The 24,523-nt window shown below is 40.1% G+C and overlaps 1 protein-coding gene across 2 annotated transcripts in view; it reads left to right on the top strand.

The window, feature by feature from the left end:
* wdr35 (WD repeat domain 35) overlaps positions 1–24,523 on the top strand; it is a 98,869-nt gene that overhangs the window by 70,107 nt on the left and 4,239 nt on the right. For both annotated transcript variants that reach the window (XM_063036502.1, XM_063036512.1), the window contains 9 exons: positions 931–1,067; positions 5,197–5,400; positions 5,791–5,937; positions 6,639–6,771; positions 8,541–8,651; positions 8,881–9,045; positions 10,926–11,066; positions 11,282–11,438; positions 14,946–15,186. In XM_063036502.1, coding sequence (XP_062892572.1) covers positions 931–1,067; positions 5,197–5,400; positions 5,791–5,937; positions 6,639–6,771; positions 8,541–8,651; positions 8,881–9,045; positions 10,926–11,066; positions 11,282–11,438; positions 14,946–15,186 — 1,436 coding nt within the window. The remainder of the gene's footprint in view (positions 1–930; positions 1,068–5,196; positions 5,401–5,790; positions 5,938–6,638; positions 6,772–8,540; positions 8,652–8,880; positions 9,046–10,925; positions 11,067–11,281; positions 11,439–14,945; positions 15,187–24,523) is intronic.

Here is a 24,523-nt window from a genome sequence, read left to right as displayed (position 1 = left end):
ACCCGACGCAGACTGGGAGACCGCTTCGCTGAACATCTACGCTCTGTCCGCCAGAGAAAGCAGGATCTCCCAGTGGCCACACATTTTAATTCCACATCCCATTCCCATTCTGACATGTGTATCCACAGCCTCCTCTTCTGTAAAGATGAAGCCACACTCAGGTTGGAGGAACAACACCTTATATTCCGTCTGGGTAGCCTCCAACCTGACGGCATGAACATCGACTTCTCTAACTTCCGCTAATGCCCCACCTCCCCCTCGTACCCCATCTGTTACTTATTTTTATACACACATTCTTTCTCTCTCTCCTTTTTCTCCCTCGGTCCCTCTGAATATACCCCTTGCCCATCCTCTGGGTCCCCCCCCCCCCACTCCTGGTCTTTCTTCCCGGACCTCCTGTCCCTTGATCCTCTCGTATCCCTTTTGCCTATCACCTATCCAGCTCTTGGCTCCATCCCTCCCCCTCCTGTCTTCTCCTATCATTTTGGATCTCCCCCTCCCCCTCCAACTTTCAAATCCCTTACTCACTCTTCCTTCAGTTAGTCCTGACGAAGGGTCTCGGCCCGAAACGTCGACTGCACCTCTTCCTAGAGATGCTGCCTGGCCTGCTGCGTTCACCAGCAACTTTGATGTGTGTTGCTTGAATTTCCAGCATCCGCAGAATTCCTGTTGTTTGCCTCTTGTATTCCTTCATTTTTAAGAATGAAAAGCATTGACCTTCCCACCAAAGGCTGACTAAGGCCAGAAACTTAATTTATGCAGCATAATAATGTTATTTTCATCTCTACCACACTGCAGCAATATTATAACTTGTTGTTCATGCACTTCTAGGAGTTTTAAATCAAGAATGTTTGATGCCAAATGAAAAAATATGTTGTAGTTATTTGTTTTGTGAATTCAGTTAATTCATCATCTTTATTATTCTCTCAGGAGCCAAGCCAACCTAACAAAGACTATATTATTAATTTTGAAATCCGTTCATTACGTGATAGTCGGAGTCTGATTGAAACTGTAGGCATAGAAGATGCTTGCACATTCATTGAAGAGAACCCACATCCTAGACTTTGGTGAGAAGGAAATGTAGACAATAATGCTTCTTTGCTAATGTTATGTATTATCCAATGTTTGCACTTGATTGGATTTTTGCCACTTTTGTCATGGTGTGAAGAGGCACAGGGAGAGAGTGGCTGACAACAGGGTGTTTCAGAGGAAATAACAGAACTCTGATTAATAGTCTTCTCCTTCTGTAATATACAAGCACTGGTCCTGAAATGTATTCTCAGCTTTGTTTTCCTTTTGACTCCTGTCCCTTAAAATCTTTGAATTATTTACTTTAGATTTTACTGGAGAAAGTAATAATTCTCCGAAACATGCAACTTATTTCAAAACAACATTGGACTTAATCTAACAACAAAATATCTCTTTATGGGTAAATAGCAATTTTTTACTGATAACAATTCTGTGTGGTCTTTTAAATTAATGTCTGCTGCATCTGCCTCCTTCACATCAACTTAAGACAGGGTAAGAGTTAACATTGCAGTAGATTAACAAGTTGCCTGCATTTTTGTAGTTCATTCTCTCCAAAGTTTATGATCATTATGATCTGCAAAGATATTGCTGTTCCAACAGTAGGTCATAGTCATACAGCACAGAAATCGGCGCTGTGGCCCATCTAGTCAATGTCAAACTGCTATTCTGTCTAAGTCGCAGTGACCTGCACCAGTACCATAGCCCTCCAACTCTCTCCCATTTCCAAATTTCTCTTAAACATTGAAATCAAACCCACATCCATAATTTCCACTGGCAGCTTGTTCACCACCCTCTGGATGAAGAAATAACACCCCCTTGTCAAGCACCTTATCGCTATGTCGCGTACCAAACAACAAATAGCCCAGAGTGGATCAATCACGCGCACATTTATTTTACTTTCAGCAAGGGAAGACTAGCACCAAACACAAGCCAGTGATAGCTTCCAACAAAAAAAAATAGACAGTATAGTCACTCCTGTATATGCAATTACAGCTACCTACACCTCAATTCAGACAAAGGGTGCATTCTGTCCTTCTGTTTAATCTGTGTACTTGGCATTCTTAAGGTAACAGATTTGCTGGTCTACAGTTTGTCAAGGACTCAAGTTCCATTGGCATTAGGTTACATGAACACTTAGAAAAGCACTCTGGTACAATACAGGTTCCATTTTGTTACAGATAAAAATGCTATTTTGTTACTACATTTCCACATCAGGTTCCCTTTAGGTATATCACCTTTCACCCTTAAATCAATAACCAATAGTTTTAGTCTCACCCAACTTCAGTAGCAAAAGGCAGCTTGCATTTACACCATCTATACCCCTCACAAGTTTGTCTGGCTCTGTAAAATCTCCCCTCAATTTCTTAAGTTTAAGAAAATAAAGGTGGGAGGGGAGAGAGCAGCGCGCCACACGCGCGCAGCCTTCCGGTGAAAATGATATTGTATCCGTTAAATAGGGGCTGTGGACAATTCTGATTTGATGGAAACAGACGTGAAAGCACAGAGGAACATCTGGAGAAATTCCTGAAATGCCAGTTCGCTGCGTGATCAAGAATCTTCTGGAGAGAAGGCATCAAAATCCCCGGCTTTGCCTGCTGCTGGCGACCGAGATTGAGGTCAAATCGTTCGGATAGAGATGGCGCTCGGTACTCTGTGTCGGAGGGCTGATCGGAGGCTCGAAGTTTTTGGACGACTCAAGAGTCGGACTGTGGTCGGGCATGGCAGGGAGAGTTTTCTTCCTTCTCCCATCTGCGTGAGATGTGGGACATTTGAGAGACTTTGAACTTTTTACTGTGTTCATGGACTGTTCTTCAAGTCATGGCATTGTTGCACTGTTGTAATTATATGTTATAATTATGTGGTTTTGTTAGTTTTTTCAGTCTTGGTCTGTCCTGTGTTTTGTGATATCACACTGGAGGAAATATTGTATCATTTCTTAATGCATGCATTACTAAATGACAATAAAAGAGGACTGCGTGTCTTCATAATCTAATCTAATAAAGTCCTAACCTATTCAACCTTTCCCTATAACTCAGGTACTCATTAATCCTTAATGAAACCACATTTGTTTTGGCTTTTCTTATTTTATTTATTTATGAGATGTGAGCTCTACTGCCCTTAGTGCACTGTATATAAAGCTAGGTAGGGAGTTAAACACCATCCAAAAATCACCTGAGCCAGGAGCATTGTTTGGAGTTTTTAGTGAGAAAACTTTGTAAAACTGCTGAAAGGAGGGAGGAGAAGATGGCGGCGCTATGCAGTGTGCACAGCCATTCCGGATGATATCGTATCTGTGAAGTAGGAGGTCGTGCACAATCCAGATTTGATAGAGACAGACATGAAGAAGCATGGAGGAACATCTGAAGAAACTTCTGAAATGCCTGCTTCGCTGCCGCTGCTACTGTGCGATTGAGAATCTCCGGAGGGTAGGCCCCAAATCCTCGGCCTTGTCTATTGCCTGTTGCCGGGGCCGGGGTCGAAGCACTCGGCAGAGATGGTGCTCGGTGCATCGGTGTCGGAGAGCTGGTCGAAGGCTCGGAGTTTTCGGACGGACTTGGAGTCGGACTGTGGTCGGATACTTCTGGGGTGCTGCATCGGCAAGTTTGCGGCGCTGGAGGTTTACCGTCTGCGTGAGATGATGGGACTTTCAAGAGACTTTGAGACTTTACCATGGCCATAGTCTGTTCTTATCAAATTACGGTATTGCACTGTTGTAACTATATGTTATAATTATGTGGTTTTTGTCAGTTTTTTCAGTCTTGGTTTGTCATGTGTTTCTGTGATATCATTCTGGAACAACATTGTATCATTTCTTAATGCATGCATTACTAAATGACAATAAAAGAGGACTGCGTGTCCTCATAATCTAATCTAAAAAGTTAAGTAAAACATGGATTCAAAACAGAATCCTTGCACACCTAAATATACTAATTTATTGATTATTCTTACAACCAGCATTAAACAAGATAATATACACATGCAACATCTTATAACTATGCCATGGACTAGAGTGAACTTGTGGCACACCAATAGCTTAATAGCAATGAACAATAAGCAATACTTCCTTCAAAATACTAAATGTTTACCAATATTAAGAAAGCTTAAGACTCACAGATATTTCTGTTTTAAGGGCAAATAAACAGTGAATGGAGATGGATGTCTTTCTACCGTGTTTGCTCCAAGTTGAAATCCAAATTAACCTGCATAGGCAATGATAGAACATAGAATAGTACAGCACAGTACAGGCCCTTTGGCCCACATTGCTGTGCCGACCCTCAAACCCTGCCTCCCTTATAACCCCCCACCTTAAATTCCTCCATATACCTGTCTAGTCGTCACTCAAATTTCACTAGTGTATCTGCCTCCACCACTGACTCAGGCAGGGCATTCCACGCACCAACCACTCTGAGTAAAAAACCTTCCTCTAATATCCCCCTTGAATTTCCCACCCCTTACCTTAAAGCCATGTCCTCTTGTATTGAGCAGTGGTGCCCTGGGGAAGAGGCGCTGGCTATCCACTCTATCTATTCCTCTTTTATTGATGTAAAAAGACAGCTCACAAGTGATGTTTGTACAAAACAAATGTGCTTTAGAGCCAGGACGCAGGCATCTCTGACAAGGCTAATATTTATTGATCATATCTAATTAGCCTTGCACTGATGGGCCACTGCCTTGTGGCACTGCAGACATATCGTTGAATTAATTATAATATCAATAACTATAATGGAATATAATACATATACTTTTAAAACTTAAGTTCAACTTTACATTTATCTTGCTTTTGAATCAGGAGATGTTAAAAGTAAGAGAGGAGTGTGAACAGCTTCAAGAAAATCTTGGCAACCAATCTTTGTTGTTTTCAGCATACTTGAGGGAACTGAATGACTTTTCTATCCTATATGTACTATCATTGGAGGGAATATTGTATAAGTGTAGAATTTGTAACATTATTTCCATTGCCTATTTGTTTACAGATGGTTGGTATCCACAATAATGCCTTGTACAGAATTGTAACGAACTTGGTTATTTATTTTACAAAGCACCAAGTGATGTATTCTTTTTCAGTATAAATATTAACGAGCTTTTACCCTGGTGCAATTATGTACTTTTCTAATATTATAAAATGTATTTCTGTTTGCTAAAAAGCTGTTTTATCTTGCATTTTAGGCGCCTTCTTGCAGAAGCTGCTCTACAGAGACTTGACCTTAAAACAGCAGAACAGGCCTTTGTCCGTTGTAAAGATTATCAAGGAATTGAGTTTGTAAAACGGCTAGGAAATCTTCAGAGTGAATCCATGAAACAAGCAGAAGTTGCAGCTTATTTTGGAAGATTTGAGGAAGCTGAGAGGATGTATTTAAACATGGATAGAAGGTGTTTACAATACTGATGAGTATTCTTAAGAATTCTCTACTGCATTGGGTGCTAGGTCATTAAATGGACAAGGATTGTGATAGATACAGAATTTGAATTATAGGAGAACAGAGAATTGGGAGGATCATTTGTGACCTTGTGGCCTCTGGCCTAAGCTGGGGATCCCTAGTTGGGGCTTGTGGGTGGCATCCCATCTAGTTCACAATATTGCACAGTTTATTTTTTTTTAAACATTGTTTGTATGGATGGTTTGCAAACTTTTTTCACTATCTCAGTACATGAAACTATGATAAGCCAATTGCAATATCTTATCTTTTAAGTTGTTTGATTGGTCTTGGCGGTAGCAAGTATTTATGGACAATATGTAACTATTATCAATTCTTTCTTTAGAGACTTGGCCATTGATCTAAGGATCAAGTTGGGAGATTGGTTTCGAGTACTGCAATTACTAAAGACAGGCTCTGGTGGCGCTGACGATGCTCTGCTTGAGCAGGCCTATAATGCTATTGGAGACTATTTTGCAGATCGTCAGAAATGGTAACAGGATGTTTGTACTTACAAGATAACTAAATTAGAAATAAATTTAGGAGTCCTGGTATTCCGTGGATATAGTCTTGTCAGTCTATGCAAAATTAATAGAGATCTTAGAAAGACTTCAGTATCACTATTTGTATAATTTCTCCTGGCGATTCTACTTGTCTTCTGAAAGGAATTAAAGTATGTTATAACTTTAAGATTTTAAGAAAGGTGTTATAAGAAAGGAATTAAAGTATGTTATAACTTTAAGAGATTTTCATTGACAGTATACATTTGGTAGTGAAACGTGCCAAAGGTATACTGTCATCTACATTAGACCATTGCTCCATGTAAGCTACCTTTCCAATTATTTGCTTCCATATTGTAAATGCGTTACTAATTTCCCTATATGTCCTTTCCCAATAGAAATTTGTCCAGTCGCTATTTTTCTAGACCAAAAAACTATAGGGAATACAGGCTAATTGGAACTATTAAGAAGTCAACGAATTTACTAATAAAGCACATTTCAGTCCTGTATGTATAAAATTTGTATTTTTATGTATACTACAGAGTAATGCAAATTTCGTACAAAATATATATTTTTATTCTCTTTAATCATATCGATACTTTTAGCAAACTACTTAAGCAGATACTGTATGGAAATTTCAGATACCGAATGTCATTCAGAAAAGGTGCAATTTAAAATCCTTTTATGTTGATAGGATGAATGCTGTTCAATACTATGTTCAAGGCCGAAATCAGGAGCGACTGGCAGAGTGTTACTACATGCTTGAAGATTATGATGGTTTGGATAAACTGGCTAATGCCCTTCCAGAAAATAATAAACTACTACCTGTAAGTGAGAATAATTTATTCTTTCCAGAATTAAATTTAAAGATGTGGCACATATTAAATGTTAAAGGAGGTAACTTTTTGTTGCAACTAGTAAATCAAATTACAAATGTGAACTTATTTAATTTAAATAATTAGTTAAGCCATCTTTATTTGAAAAAAAATCAATTTAAATCTATGGTACTTACTGATGCAAAGGCATTTTGTGGATATGTTGATCACTAATTGCTCATAATTTGTCAAACTAAGTGATTTGGATGCATGGATCAAAGTAAAAATTTATTATTGGAGTACATACATGTCACCACATACAGCCCCAAGATTCTTTTTCCTACGGGCATACTTAGCAAATCTATAGAACAGTAACAGGAAACAGGATCACAAACAATAGAAAGTCTGCAGATGCTGGAAATCCAAGTGACACACAAAATGCTGGAGGAATTTAGCAGCCAGACAGCATCTATGGAAAAAAAGTTTTGGGCTAAGACCCTTCGGCAGGAGTGTGTGTTGCTGTAAACAGAATGAACAAACTGTACAAATGCAAATATAAATAGCAATAAATAACATGAAATGCAAGAGCATGAAATAACAAGATAAAGAGTTCTTAAAGTTAGTTTGCTTATGTGGTGATTAAATGCAATTGACTGATTGATTTATCTGATGTTGAATTTTTAAAGTTAGCTGTATTTCTTAAAGGGATGTGGTGTATTCACACAATCAATTTGCATTCATAGAAACATAGAAACATAGAAAATAGGTGCAGGAGTAGGCCATTCGGCCCTTCGAGCCTGCACCGCCATTTATTATGATCATGGCTGATCATCCAACTCAGAACCCAGCCTTCCCTCCATACCCCGTGACCCCTGTAGCCACAAGGGCCATATCTAACTTCCTTTTAAACATAGCTAATGAACTGGCCTCAACAGTTTGCTGTGGCAGAGAATTCCACAGATTCACCACTCTCTGTGTGAAGAAGTTTTTCCTAACCTCGGTCCTAAAAGGCTTCCCCTCTATCCTCAAACTGTGACCCCTCGTTCTAGACCTCCCCAACATCGGGAACAATCTTCCTGCATCTAGCCTGTCCAATCCCTTTAGGATCTTATACGTTTCAATCAGATCCCCCCTCAATCTTCTAAATTCCAACGAGTACAAGCCCAGTTCATCCAGTCTTTCTTCATATGAAAGACTGGGAGATTTCCAGAGGGTACAGTTCCATTATTTTCACTAGAAAGGATTTTTCCCCCCTTCCTAAAATAATGTTTTCAATGCTACCTGATTTCATTTGATGTAATTTAAACTAGTAATTGAATTTATGTGCAGAATATGCAAATGTATGCCCAAATTGATTTCATTTAATTTTTTTTTCTCTAAAGTTAAGATGGAAATGAAATTATTTTGAGTTTTAAGTAAGCTTGAACTAGTTTATTTGAATACATGATATAAAAATTACTAACATTATTCACACCATAAGAAATACATGCGATTTCTGTTAAATAATTAATATCAACACTGGTCCAGAAAGGCACCAGTTCAAATTAGATTTTAATTCTTTTAAACTAAATTTTAAAATATATTCTACTTGCCTTAGAAGAAAATCTTAATCTTAAGAAAACATTTATTTTTGTCTTCTTTTCCACTGGGAATTCCTGTAACATTCAGATACTGGAAAGAATTTTCTTCAATCATCAAGATCAATACTAGTCCCTTTATATGTTTAAGACAATTTTTTAACAACAGATTCTGTGAATTCTTTGATATTTTCCCCCCCACAGGAAATAGCTCACATGTTTGTCACTGTAGGTATGTGTGAGCAAGCTGTATTTGCGTTCTTGAAGTGTAACCAAGCCAAAGCTGCTGTTGAAACCTGTATCCATCTGAATCAGGTGGGATAATAATAAATAACAGTAACGTATCATTTTATGACATTGTTTTCTACTGAGTATTTCCATTTTACATTTGCTGAAATATAAAAGTTTAACCATTCAACTGATCAAATCTGTACTATTGTTAAAAGAAGTCAAATTATCTACTTATCTTTAGAGCCCATTATTTTATTAGTGCATTTGATTCATCATGATTAACTAATAATAATATTTTCTATTAAAAATTCAGTGGAATAAGGCTGTTGAGTTGGCTAAGAATCACAATATGAAAGAAATTGGATCCCTTTTGGCTAAGTATGCATCTCATTTGTTGGAGAAGAATAAGCTCTTGGAAGCCATTGAGCTTTATCGAAAGGCCCATCATTTTCTTGATGCTGCAAAACTCATGTTCAGGGTAAAGCAATAATCTTTTACCATTAACATAACTCAACACAATCTTGATTTCTTGTGAATGAATAAAGCGTTTTACATGCTCATATCTTAATATTTAAATGTTGCCCTTTACCGCACTAAACTTAATAAATTAGAATCTAATTTATAAAATTAGTTGTGAGGATTTTGTCTTTGAATATTATTGTCTTGTTTAAATGTATTGACTTCTGGAATGATTTGGTAACAGATAGTTACATTTAATCAAATTATATATAGAATATCAATTCAATGTGACCAGCTGGTGCACAATTCATTAATTTATTTGTCATTGTCCTGATTATTGTAGGTCTTCTGTTCATAGGAAAATAGCTTTTTTTTAAATGCGTTTGTGGATTGTGGACCCAAATGGCGAGACTAGGATGCATTGCCAATCACTAATTGCCTTTTAAGAAGGTGTTGGTGAACCATATCCCTAAACTGCTGTGATCAGTTGTGGTGAAGGATCTGTGAGAAAGGATTCCAAATTTTTGACATAGTGGAAAAATTAGTATGTTTCCAATTCAGTTATACAGCACAAGTCCCATTTGCCAGCATTTAGCCCTTAACCTTTCAAGCCTTTCCAATCAATGTACCTATTCAACTATCTTTAGAAGTTTTTCTACCTCTCCTCCTCTGAAAACTGATCCAGATAGATATTGCCCTTGTGTAAAAAAAAGTTGTCCCTCAAGTTCCTCTTAAATCATTCCCTTCTCACCTTAAACCTATGCCCTCTATTTCTTCATTTTCCAGTTCTGGGGTTAAATGATTGAATGCTTTGACCCTTTCTATGCCCTTCATGATTTTGTACAGCTCTAAGATCACCTCTCAGTCTCCTACTCTCCAAAGAATAAAGTCCTAGTTCATCCAACTTCTCCCTATAAATCAGTCCCTCAAGCCCTGGCAGGATCCATGCAAATCTTTTCTGCACTATTTCTAGTTCAATAACATATTTCCTTTAGCAGGGTGACTAAAACTGAACACAGTACTGTACTCAAAAGTGCTGCCTCACCAATGTCCTGTACAACCACACCATGACCTCAAATTTTATTCTCAAAGCTCTGAATTATGAATATCAGCAGTCATCTGCCACTCTGTCTATCTGCAGCTCTACTAGCATATACTGACATTTAACTTAGAAATAAACAAGCGGGTGATATTCATTACCCTTGTCCTTGTTGGTGCTGCTGAGTTACAAATTGTCTTTTGGTGACTGCACAGACCTTAGGAAGGGGCAAATGGAAAAGTTATCATGAATGACGTTGACATTCCTTAGTCTTGACAGAGTAGTACTAATCCAGGCAAGCTGATGATAGTTACAATTCTGACATATGTTTTGTAAGTGGAGGCATTGATTTGAGCAGTCGGAAAAGAGGTGCAGGCATTCTGACTTTCTATGATTTGTATGTCCAGTAAAGTTTCGGGTTAGTGGTGACCCTAGCCCTCCTACACTCCAGTAGGTTTGTGGACAGAACATTCAGGATGGCAGTGAACACGTCTTTAGACTTTTTTGTCAGAGCGTACAGGAGTTCAGTGTAAATGGCAGGAGCAGTACACCCACCTCCCAGACTACTCACTTTGTCCAATCAAGCACATCCTGCCTTTCATCTGCTTCACCAGAATCCACAAAGAAGTGAAAGCAAGTCATCTTTGATCCTACAAAACAGCTAAGAAAAAGAATGAAGAGCTAGCACTTCACCATTAGCCAAGTTTAATAAAATGCCTCATTATTACGTGTGAATTGTCTTCCAGATAGTTATTGGCTACAAATAAAGTTAGCTCAGGCAGTTGTTTACATTTGGAACATTATCAGTATTGTATCTTGTTTTGCTCCTCCAAATTCAGTTATATTGTACTTGCCTTTAGATTGCAGAGGAAGAAGCAAAAAAGAGAACCAAGCCTTTGCGTGTTAAAAAGCTTTATGTACTGGCTGCGTTACTGATAGAAGATTACCATGAACAGATGAAGGATACACAAAGAGCAAAATTAAAAGGCAAGAAATCAGAGGTAATGCATTCTAAATCGCTATTAATTTCAGATTGTGACTGTACATGTTTAACTGATTTTGAAGTTATTAGTTTAAATTTAAACATTAAAATTAATAAGCTGCAGATACTAGAAATCTGAAATAAAAAGGTACTGGACGCAGCAGGTCAGGCAGCTTCTGTGAAATGAATTCTGTCGGAATGAAGCTTGTAATAATGCAATTTTTACTGTTTCAGGCTACAACAGCTCTTGCTGGGTTACTTGAAGAAGATGCCTCTTTGTCAGATAATCGTATAATTGACAATGCTTGGCGTGGAGCAGAAGCCTATCACTTTTTTTTGCTAGCCCAGCGTCAGCTTTATGAAGGCTATGTAGATGCGGCTATGAAAACAGGTATTCATTGTTAGAATGCAGTTTTAATCAGCTGGGGCAGGGGATGACTGTTTCTTCCTGCCAGGATTCAGAAATTCCATTGAATTTTTGCTTTGAGCCGCAAAGTTCAAATTACATCTTTTTATCAAAGTATGTATACTATATACAACCCCAAATTCATTTTCTTACAGGCAGTCACAAAACAAAGAAGCACAATAGAAACAAAGACTGTCAAACTCCCAATGTACCAAAAAAAAACAAAATACACCATAGCAATTGCAGTCTCCATCATAACTGATCGGTCTCCAATTCAGAAACAGCATAACAAATATAGCGAGCAGAAACTAGAAATTATTAATACAACCACACAGACCATAGTCCTAGTGAACCCTGAGGGACACGCCAAAATCCAGTTGATTCCTTGGAGCAGCACTTCAGAAGCACACATTCCACTTAATCAAATGATGTGATACTATTCATAACCCTTGGCAATATGGCTGGGCAAACAGAAGGGCAGATTATGGTTTTGACAGTAAGTAGGCTTCTAGCAGTAGCCTTGTCTTTCTTTGGAGTCTGCTATTTATGGCTTTAACTCATTTAAACTTGGGTATTTTGTTTTCAGTGCCTCAAACTCCGGGCTTTCTATAGCATTTCCTTCACTGGGTTTTTCTATACAATTATCATGAGGCTTATCCTTTATATCAAGCAAGGTTCTGATGAGCAAGAATCATATTTCTGCTCTCTTGTCATTACCTTCTTATTGACCTCCATAGACTGTCTCAATCTTTCATCATAATTTCTGTCCAACAGAGTAAATGCAAAATATCTAGCATATTTAAATGCAGCAATGACAACAAGGATCATTTTTGGTTCTTGCATTATTCAAGAATTTTCTGATTCAGTTCCAAGTGACTTTTTTTTACTAAAGACTGTCTGGAAATGTGACAAAAATATATTTGAACTATTTAAAATGGAAAACTGAACACCATTTAAAATTATATCAATTGTATTGTATTATGCCTTCTCAAGGTGGGAAAAAACATTAATTTTGGAGAATATGTAGTTGGTAAATTCTCTTGGATGTGTGAATTGGAACAAGTTTAAGTTTCTTGGTATAATAACCTTGATTATAAACCACCATAGGTCAGCTATTTTCTGTAGCTCTTTCAACATGGGATTTGGTTTTGTGTATCTCCAGCATGTGGTTTGTTTAGTAACTGCTTGAATTAACTTCAACACATGTGGAGGCTATGCTCTGGGTGCACAACAAGCCCTAACGTTTGTTTTCAGTTCTGTCCCATCATATTTTCTTCTCATACGCCATTCCTCTTCCTGAACCAGATTTGCTGCACCTTTTTATCCTTTGATAATCACCCACCTCTGTATTTCATCATCAAGGCTACCTACATTTACCACTGAAATATTATTTATTATTTGCATCAGCTTCAACTTTGCCACTGTTAACTCTGAAAGGTCATCAACCTAAAATACTAATTCTGTTTCTCCACAGTTGCTGCCTGACATGCAGATTACCTCCCACATTTTCTAAGATTTCTTGGAATAGTTAGCCTGAAGATTCTTTTCAAAAATAACATGCAGGTCTCAGTAGCAGATTTAGAAGTGGTTGGAGGAATATGCTGTGGATTTAGAAGTAAAATTAAAAATTCCAGTTTTGTTGCACATCAAAAGAGCTTTTAGATACAACCTGCTGCTTTCTTTGTTTTAAACTGATTGATAATTGCTCTTACAGACATCCCACCTCTCCCGGAAGTTCTGGGAGCCTCCCGCATATTAATAGTGGCTCCCTGATGCCCGCAAATAATATACAATGTCCCGGAAATTGATTTTTTTAAGAGCAAGCGTGAGAGAATGCGCGAGAAAGAGCGAGAGAGCGAGCGCAAGAGCAAGAAAGCAAGCACGAGACAGTGAGCGCAAGTGAGAGAGCGAGAAAGCAAGCACGCGAGAGAGAGCGAGAACGAGTGAAAAAGCAAGCACGCGTGCGCGCGAGAGACCGAGAAAGCAAGCACAAGTGAGAGCGACCACGAGAGAGAGTGCGCGAGAGAGAGCTTACAGACAGCCTGCAGAGACACCCTGACACAGTGGTGTCAAGGAAACAACCTCTCCCTCAATGTCACAAAAACATTGTGGACTACAGGTGGAATGGAGACAGCCTAATCCCTATAGACACCAATGGATCTGGGGTTGAGAGGGTGAACAGCTCTAAGTTTCTTGGCATAAACATTACTGGGGATCTCACATGGTCTGTGCATACCGGCTGTGTGGTGAAAAAGGCACAATGGTGCCTCTTTCACCTCAGGCAGTTGAAGTTTGGTGTGGGCCCCCAAATCCTAAGGATTTTCTATGGGGGCACAATTGAGAGCATCCTGACTGGCTGCATTACTGCCTGGTATGGGAACTGTACCTTCCTCAATCACAGATCTCTGCAGAGAGTGGTGCAGATAGCCCAGCACATCTGTAGATGTGAACTTCCCACTATTCAGGACATTTACAAAGACAGGTTTGTAAAAAGGGCCCGAAGGATCATTGGGGACCCGAGTCACCCCAACCACAAACTGTTCCAGTTGCTGCCATCCGGGAAGCAGTACTGCAGTATACCAACGTGCTCCAGGACAGCTTCTTCCACTAGGCCATCAGACTGCTTAACTCTGCTGACTCAACTATGTTATATTGACTATCCTGCTGAACATACTATTACTAAAAATTGCACATTTAGATGGAGACAAAGATTCTTACTCATGTATATGAAGGATGTAAGTAATAAAGTCAATTCAATTCAATGACAGTGATGCTTCTCTTCCTGATAGACTAAATTTCTTTTCTGCTCAGTCTGATGCATGGAGTGATGTGCTGGCATGGAAGGCCCCCAAAGATTAGGTACTCTGTCTGGTTGCAGTGAGGAAGATCCTAGCCGGGGTCAACCCACATAAAGCTGCAGAGTCTGATAACATACCTTTTTGGGTGCTGAGTGACTGTGTAACCCAGTTAACTGGGGTTCTAACAGACATCTACAACATTCATGATTCATGACTGTATTGCAAAAACTATTAGCATGGGAAACAGCTTCTTTCCTCAGGCTGTAAGACTATTGAACTCCCTGTCGCCACACAGGTCTTTTCACATATGAAAAGCCAGTTGTGTTATACTATTTAACGTGAGTCATATATGCATCTTATTATTTGTTCATTTATTTGTGGTAATATTACTTTGTGTCATATGTGTGAACTGTATGTACTGTTGTGCACCTTGGTCCGGAGGAACATTGTCCCGTTTGGAATACACGTATGCTGTTGAATGACAATAAACTAGAAGTTGATTCGACAAGAAGATGGACAATAACATTGGTGTATTGCAACAATTGATATATATTTTATTATTTTTCTAAATGTATTCATCAGATACTTGATTAATTTGTAAAATATGCATTTATCAAATGGGTATTTTAATTTATTTCCTGTAATGAATAGCTTGTTGTGAAACCAACTATAATTTTGTTTTGTAAATTTGCAGCACTTCATTTGCGGGACTATGAAGATATAATCCCATCGGTGGAGATTTACTCTTTACTGGCACTATCTGCTGGTGCTAACCGAGCATTTGGGACATGTTCCAAAGCTTTTATCAAGCTTGAATCTTTAGATATGTTAACACCAGAACAGAGACAGCAGTACGAGGACTTGGCTCTTGAGATCTTCATCAAGCACAGCCCTAAAGATGGCAAGAAATCTGATCTTGATATTCTCCCTGAAGGGTGAGTATAAAACACCTGATAGTATTATATTGCAGGAACATAGAACAGTACTGCACAGGCATAGGCCCTTCAGCCCACAATGTTGTGCTGAACCAATTAAATTAGTAATCAAATAGCCAATCCAACTAATCCTATCTGCATACATAATGGCCATATCCTTTCATTTCCCTCATATTCATGTGCCTATCTAAATATTTCTTAAGTCTCTAATGTATCTGCCTCTACCACCACCCCATTCAGCACATTAATACACCCACAACTCTACGTATGTTTTAGAAAAAAAATGCCCCACTCATCGCCTTTGAAATTACCCTCTCTCACCTTAAATGCACACCCTAAGGTATTAGACGTTTCAACCCCGGGAAAAAGATATTGTCTCTCTCCTCTATCTGCCAGAACAGCAATAGCTGGAGTTTCTGGGGGAAATTTGGAAAGCGCAAGATAGATACATCCCAAAGTTGAAGTAGTATTCTAAAGGGAAGTATTCAAAATGCCATCCCCTTCTCTCAGTTCCTGTACATCTGCTCTCAAGGTGAGGCTTTTCATTCCAGAGCTACTGAGATTTCCTCCTCCTTCAAAGGGGGGGTTCTCTTCCTCCTCCATCAATGCTGCCCTCACCCACATCTCTTCCATTTCATGCACATCTGCCCTCAACCCATCCTCTCATTGCCACACCAGGGATAGGGCTCCTCTTGTCCTCACCTACCACCCCACTTACCTCCGCCTCCAGCACATGATTCTCTATAACTTCCACCATCTCCAACAGGGTCCCACCACAAGGCACTCCTCCCCCCACTTTCCACAGGGATCACTCCCTACGCAACTCCCTTGTCCACTCATCCCTCCCCACTGGTATTACTCCTGGTAATGTCCTTGCCAGCGGAACAAGTATCACACCTTGACACTACACCTCCTCTCTCACTATCTTTCAGGGCCCCAAACAGCCCTTCCAGGTGAGGTGACACTTCACCTGCGAGTCTGTTGGGGTCAACTATTGTGTCCGGTGCTCTCAGTGTGGTCCCCTGTATATCGGTGAGACCCGATGTAGATTGGGAGACCACTTTGCTGAACACCTTTGCTCCATCTGCCACAAAAAGTGGGATCTCCTAGTGGCCGCCATTTCAATTCTACTTCTCATTCCCAGACATCCCACCCTGCAAAAACTCATTTCAAGGAGGCCCCATCCGGAAATTTCAACCTCATAGCAGTCTGTGTGAATGAATTTGTTAATTTTGCAAGACATCAGATTCACAAGTGTTTTGTGAGACAGCTGACTTCTGAATTCTGTCTTAATGTGATGCATCATGCTGAATGCCCTTTCTACATCAAAATTAGAATTTGGCAGCACCAAAATCAACTGGCAGAGCTCTTTGCATCTCAACTGCCCTGTGCTCACAGATTTAACTTTGGACAGCTTCCCCCAGAACTCATCAACTGGCAAACTTTTGTAGTTTGGCACCAGTCCTTCAAGGTTAGTTGAGACATAATCCAGGACTCACTTCAACATGTCTTTTACATCTTTTAACCCACCATGGGCAATAGGAAAGTTATTGTTGCAAACAGTGCAGCGAGCAACACTATCATTATTTTTGACCCCTATTAGGCAGGGGTACACTTTAGGGTAGTCTGGGGTGAAGTATGTTTTATATTTTCTCTTTTTGGAACACTCTGCCATGGCGCTATAGGACACTAAACTGATGGGGGGGGAGGTGGGGGAGAAAACTAATTGGTCTCTCTTTGTGCTAAGTAGACCTATCAGGATGCCCTCTCTGTCACTTCCTCAGTCTCAAAAAAAAACGATTTCCGGGATATTGTATATAATTTGTGGGCGTTAGGGAGCCGCTATCAATATGCAGGAGACTTCTGGGAGAGGTGGGACGTCTGCATTCCCATTCTGACTTGTCAGTCTGTGGCATGCTTTGCTGCTGCAATAAGGCCCCACTTAGGTTGGAGGAGTAATACATATTCTGTCTGGGCAGCCTCCAAGCTGATGGCATGAACATTAATTTCTTGAACTTTTGGTAATGCTCTCCCCTCTCACCATTCCTGTTGCCCCCTCTCACCTTATTTCCTTACCTACCTATCACCTCCCTCTGGTGCTCTTCTCCCTTCCCTTTCTTCCATGGTTTTCTACCCTCTCCTATCAGACTCCCCCTTCTCCAACCCTTTATCTCTAAAACTTCCCAGTTCTTTACTTCACATCCCTCCCCCGATTTCATCAATCACCTACCACTTTGTACTTCTTCCCCTCCCTCCACCTTCTTACTCTGACCTCTCCTCTTCCTTTCCAGTCCTGGTGAAGGGTCTCCACCCGAAACGTCAACTGTTTACTCTTTTCTATAGATGCTGCTTGGCCTGCTGAGTTCCTCCAGCATTTTGTGTGCGTTTCTAAAGGGAGGATGAGGCAACCGTGAGTTACAAGGGAAGTCAAAACAGCATAAAAGCAAAAGAGGGTGTATAATATAGCTAAATTTAAATGGAAAATTAGGATTGAGAAGCTTTTAAAAACCAACAAAAACAACTGGAAAAAAAAAGGATGAAATATGAAGTATCAAAGAGGATATAGAAAATAGGTGCAGGAGTAGGCCATTTGGCCCTTCAAGCCAGCACCACCATTCATTGTGATCATGCCTGATCATCCACAATCAGTACCCCATTCCTGCTTTCTCCCCATATCCCTTGACTCTACTATCATTAAGAGCTCTATCTAACTCTTTCTTGAAAGCATCCAGAGAATTGGCCTCCACTGCCTTCTGAGGCAGAGCATTCCACAGATCCACAACTCTCTGGGTGAAAAAGTTTTTTCCTCAGCTCCGTTCTAAATGGCCTACACTTTGTTCTCAAATTGTGGCCTCTGGTTCTGGACTCCCCCAACATCGGGAACATGTTTTCTACCTCTAGCGTGTCCAATCCCTTAATAATCTTATATGTTTCAATCAGATCCCCTCTCATCCTTCTAAATTCCGGTGTATACAAGCCCAGTTGCTCCAATCTTTCAACATATGACAGTCCCGTCATCCCAGGAATTAACCTTGTGAACCTACGCTGCACTCCCTCAATAGCAAAAAAAATTTGGAGACCAAAACTATACACAATACTCCAGGTGTGGTCTCACCAGGGCCCTGTACAACTGCAGAAGGACCTCTTTGCTCCTATAAAGGGTGCCTGTTCTGGTTGACTGCTGGTGACTAGTGGGGGTTGGTGTTGGGAACCACTTCTTCTCATGTTATGTATCAGTTACGTGGAGCATGGAATTGATGGCTTTGTGGCCAAGTTTGCAGTTATTACAAAGATAGGTGGAGGGGCAGGAGGTGTTGAGTAAGCAGGATTCTGCAGAAGGACTTGGACAGATTGGGAGAAATGGGCAAAGAAGTGGAAGATGGAATAGTGTAGGGAAGTGTACGGTCATACACTTTGGTAGAAGGAATAAAGACACAGACTATTTTCTAAACAGGGAGAAAATTAAAAACTCGGAGATGCAAAGGGACTTGAGTGCTTGTGCAGGATTCCCTAAAGGTGTGCTTGTGGGTTGAGTTGGTGACGAGCAAGGCAAATGTAATTTAGCATTCATTCTGAAAGGACTAAAACACGAGCAAGGATGTGATACTAGGGCTTGAAAAGGCACTGGCCAGTCTGCACTTAGACATGAACAGTTTGGGCCCCTTATCTAAGAAAAGATGCCCTGCATTGGAGACAGTTCAGGGAAGTTCATGAGAATGATTTCTGGAATGAAAGGATTAACATATGAGGAGCATTTTGATGGCTTTAGCCTGTTTTTGCTTGATCTTTGAAGAATAGTGTGGCGGGGGGGGGGCGGGTGTGGAATCTCATTGAAACCTGTTGAATGTTGAAAGGCCTAGATAGGGTAGATATGGAGAAGATGTTTCCTAGAGTGGGGGAGTCTAGGACATGCAAGTACCGCCTCAGAATAGAAGGACATGCATTTGGAACAGAGATGAGAAGGAATTTATTTGGCCAAAGGGTGGTGAATCTGTGGAATTCATTGCAATGAAGGACCATGTCATTCAGTATTGAAGAAGGTAGAGCAGTGAATGTAGTGTATATGGATTTCCGTAAGGCACTTGATAAGTAATGGACTCCAAAGCTCATTCAGAAAATAAGGAGACATGGGATCCAAGGAGACCTTGCTTTGTGGATCCAGAGTTGGTTTGCCCACAGAAGGCAAAGGGTGGTTGTAGGTGGTTCGTATTCTGCATAGAGGTCAGTGACCAGTGGTGTTCCGCAAGGATCTATTCTGGGACCCCTCCTCTTTGTGATTTTTATAAATGACCTGGATGAAGAAGTAGAAGGGTGGGTTAGTAAGTTTGCTGATGACACAAAGGTTGGGGGTGTTAGAAACATAAGAAAACCTACAGCACAATACAGGACCTTCGGCCCACAAATTTGTGCCGAACATGTCCTTACCTTAGAACTACCCAGGCTTACCCATAGCCCTCTATTTTTCTAAGCTCCATGTACCCACCCAGGAGTCTCTTAAAAGAACCTATCGTTTCCGCCTCCACCACCACCGCCGGCAGCCCATTCCACGCACTGACCACTCTTCGCGAAAAAAAAAACAACTTACCCTTGACATCTCCTCTGTACCACTTGCAAGCACCTTAAAACTATGCCCTCTTGTGCTTGCCATTTCAGCCCTGGGAAAAAGCCTCTGACGATCCTCATGATCAATGCCTCTCATCATCTTGTACACCTCTGTCAGGTCACCTCTCATCCTCGTCGCTCCAAGAAGAAAAGACCAAGTTCACTCAACCTATTCTCATAAGGCAAGCTCCCCAATCCAGGCAACGTCCTTGTAAATCTCCTCTGCACCCTTTCTACAGTTTCCACGTCCTTTCTGTAGTGAGGCGACCAGAATTGAACACAGTACTCCAAGTGGGGTCTGACCAGGGTCCTATATAGCTACAACATTACCTCTCAGCTCTTAAACTCAATCCGATGATTGATGAAGGCCAATGCACCGTAAGCCTTCTTAACTATAGAGTCCACCTGCGTAGTAGCTTTGAGTGTCTTACAGATTCAGACCCCAAAATCCCTCAGATCCTCCACACTGCCAAGAGTCTTGCCATTAATGCTATAATCTGCTATCATATTTGACCTACCAAAATGAACCACCGCACACTTATCTGGGTTGAACTCCATCTGCCACTTCTCAGCCCAGTTTTGCATCCTATCAATGTCCCGCTGTAACTTCTGACAGCCCTGCACACTATCCACAACACCCCCAACCTTTGTGTCATCAGCAAATTTACTAACCCATCCCTGCAGTTCCTCATCCAGGTCATTTATAAAAAAAAAAAAAAAAATCACAAAGAGTAGGGGTCCCAGAACAGATCCCTGAGGCACACCACTGGACACCAGCCTCCATGCAGAATATGACCCATCTAAAACCAGTCTTTGCCTTCTGTGGGCAAGCCAGTTCTGGATCCATAAAGCAATGTCCCCTGGGATCCCATGCCTCCTTACTTTCTCAATAAGCCTTGCATGGGGTACCTTATCAAATGCCTTGCTAAAATCCATATACACTACATCTACGGCTCTACCTTCATCAATGTATTTAGTCACATCCTCAAAAAATTCATTCAGGTTCGTAAGGCATGACCTGCCTTTGATAAAGCCATGCTGACTATTCCTAATCATATGCCTCTCCAAATGTTCACAAATCCTGCCTCTCAGGATCTTCTCCATCAACTTACCAACCTTTGAAGAAAGACTCACTGGTCTATAATTTCCTGGGCTATCCCTACTCCCTTTCTTGAATAAGGAAACAACATCTACAACCCTCTAGAACTTCTCCCGTCCTCATTGATGATACAAGGGTCATTGCCAGAGGCTCAGCAATCTCCTCCCTCGCTTCCCGCAGAAGCTTGGGGTACATCCTGTCTTGTCCGGTCCCAGTGACTTCTCCAATTTGATGCCTTCCAAAAGCTCCAACACATCCTCTTTCCCTAACTTGTCTGTTCCTATCCCTCTCCAATACTATAGTAAAGGAGATAGAATTGTGATCACAATTCTCCAAAATGCTCTCCCACTAAGGATTGTCTGGAGTGTTGTGGATAGTCTAGAGGGTTGTCAGGTTACAGCGGGACATTGATAGGTTGCAGAACTGGACTGAGAAGTGGCAGATGGAGTTCAACCCAGATATGTGTGAAGTGGTTCATTTTGATAGATCAAGTATGAAGACAGAATATAGTTTAAATGGCAAGACTCTTGGCAGTGTGGAGGATCAGAGAGATCCTGTGGTCCATAGGACACTCAGAGCTACTGCACGGGTGGACAGTGTGGGTAAGAAGGCATGTTATTAAGAATGCCAACACAATATGTTGTGTCGGCATTCATTAACCGTGGGATTGAGTTCAAGAGCCATGAAGTAATGTTACAGCTATACAAGACCTTGGTTAGACTCCACTTGGATTACTGTGGTCAGTTCTGGTCACATTACTACAGGAAGGATGTGGATACTATAGAAAGAATGCAGAGGAAATTTACAAGGATGTTGCCTGGATTGGAGAGCATACCTTATGAGAATAGAGTGAGTTCCTCCAGCGTGTTGTGCGTGTTTCTAGAGTAGGTTACGTGGTCGGTAACATTGTGGGCCGAAGGCCCTGTAATTTGTTGTAGATTTCTAAGTTCTATGTTTAAAGCAGAGATTGACAGTTTATTGATTAGTAAAGGTGTGAAAGATTATGGAGTGAAGGCAGGAGGACAGGGTTGAGAGGGATAATGAATCAGCCATGATAAAATAGCAGAGCAGAATTAGGCCATTCGGCCCATCAAGTCTGCTCCGCCATGTCATCATGGCTGATACTGGATCCTATTCAAGTCCATGTACCTGCCCTCTCACCATATCCCTTGATGTCCTGGCCAATTAGGAATCTATCAACCTCCACTTTAAATGTACTCTTGGACTTGTCCTCCACTGCAGTCTGTAGCAGAGCATTCCACATATTCACCACTCCTTGGCTAAAAAAATTCCTCTTCCTCTTCTGAAAGGTCACCCCTCAATTTTGAGGCTCTGCCCTCTAGTTCTACGTACCCCCACTAGCAGAAACTTTCTCTCCACATCCACTATATCTAGTCCTTTCAGCATTTGGGAGGTTTCAGTGAGAACCCCACACATTCTTCCAAATTCTGGTGAGTACAGGCCCAAAGCTGCCAAACACTCCTCATATGTTAACCCATTCATTCCCAGAATTATCTTCATAAACCTCCTCTGGACTCTGTCCAATACATCCTTTCTGAGAGAAGGGGCCCAAAACTGTTGGCAGTACTCCAATTGTGGTCTTATAAAGCTTCAGCATTATCTCCTTGCTTTTATATTCTGTTCCCCTTGAAATAAATGCCAACATTGCATTTACCTTCTGGTTAATTCTCAACCTGTGAATTAATCATGTGGGAGTCTTGCATGAAGACTAAGTCCCTTTGCACCTCTGATGTTTCAATTTTCTCCCCATTTAGATAATGGTCTGCACTAGTCTTCCATGGATGCTGCCTGGCCTGCTGAGTTCCTCCATTACTTTGTGTGTTGCTCGGATTTACAGCATCTGCAGATTTTCTGTTTGTGGTCTGGAAGAAGTTCCTTCTTCCAAATGCATCATCTTACGATTCCCAATATTATATTCCATCTGCCACTTTTTTTTGCCTATTCTTCCAATTTGTCTAAGTCCTGCTGCAATCGTATTGCTTCCTCAGAACTTCCTACCTCTCCACCTTTCTTCATATCATCCGCAAACTTTGCCACAAAGCCATCAATTCTACTGTCTAAATCATTGACAAACAATGAAAAGTAGCAGTCCCAATATTGACCCCTGGGGAACACCACTATCAGCTAACCAGAAAAGGCTCCTTTATTCCCACTCGCTATTCCTCTATCCATGCCAGTGCATTTCCTGTAACACTGTAGGATTTTATCTTGTTAAGCAGCTTTACGTGAGACAACTTATCAAATGCCTTCTCAAAATCTAAGTAAATTACATCCTGTGCCTCTGCTTTGTCCACCCTGCTTGTTACTTCCTTGAAGAACTCCAACAGATTGGTCAGGCTAGATTTCCCTTAAACCATGCTGACTTTGATAGACTTTTTTTTTAAATATAATTTTTAGAGTTTTCAAAGTGAATACATGAAAAGATGATATCTACCCTCCCCCCTCCCCTTAACCCTTCCCCCCGATATATACTCCTACCTGAAAAAAAAGAAAGAAAGAAAAAAAAAGAACTGCCTGGATATTGGAAGGTTTCCACATGCTCCATGGGATTCAAAATAAATTTAGTATATTTATTTATTACTTTCCCCAAGGGACCAAGATCTTTATCATCGGAGCAACTAAATATGCCATCTTATCTTTTGTAAACAAGGGCGCCAAATATTCAAAAATGTTTCATATTTATCTCTTAAATTATAAGTAATTTTTTCGAGTGGAATAGAACTAGCCATTTCATTGTTCCAACATTTCATACTTAAATACGAATCGGATTTCCAAGTAACTGCTATACACTTCTTAGCTACTGCCAATGCAATTTTTATGAATTCTTTCTGATATTTATTCAAGTTTCTTTTTTATCTCTTCAATATCACCTAATAGAAATAATACAGGGTTATGTGGAAGTTGAGTTCCAGTAATTTGTTCCAATAAGACTCTTAAATTTATCCAAAAAGGTTGAATTTTAGAACAAGACCAAGTAGAATGTAAGAAAGTACCAATTTCTTGATTACACCGAAAGCATTGATCAGATAAATTTGAATTTAATCTATTTTTTGTGGTGTAATATATAATTGGTGTAAAAAATTATATTGTACTAATCTAAGTCGAACGTTTATTGTATTTGTCATACTGTCAAGACACAGTCTTGACCAATTTGTTTCATCAATATTAATATTCAGATCTGTTTCCCATTTTTGTTTTGACTTGTGGATTCCTTGTTTAATTGACTGTTTTTGAATCAAATAAATAAATTTTTTAATTTTTCCTTTTTGAATTAAAATTTCGATTTCATTGGGTTTTGGCAAAAACATTGTTTGACCCAGTTTGCCTTTTAAGTAAGCCCTTAATTGAAGGTAACAAAAGAAAGTGTTATTTGATATTTTATATTTATTCTTTAGTTGTTCAAATGACATCAATATACCTCATTCATAAGTCTCCTATAGATCTAATCCCTTTTCAGTACCAATTATATAAAAGTTCATTATCTGTTGTAAAAGGAATAAGTCTGTTTTGGAACAAAGGTCTCCTTGCTAATAAAGATTCCTTTATTTCATTATCAACATTTATCTTATTCCATAGATCAATCAAATGTTTTAATATAGGAGATTCTTTCTTTTC

Source organism: Mobula hypostoma, chromosome 2, assembly GCF_963921235.1.
Source record: "Mobula hypostoma chromosome 2, sMobHyp1.1, whole genome shotgun sequence".
Classification (NCBI taxonomy): Eukaryota; Metazoa; Chordata; class Chondrichthyes; order Myliobatiformes; family Myliobatidae; genus Mobula; species Mobula hypostoma.
The sequence above is the reverse complement of the archived record's forward strand: the minus strand, read 5'-3'. Positions and strand labels throughout refer to the sequence as shown.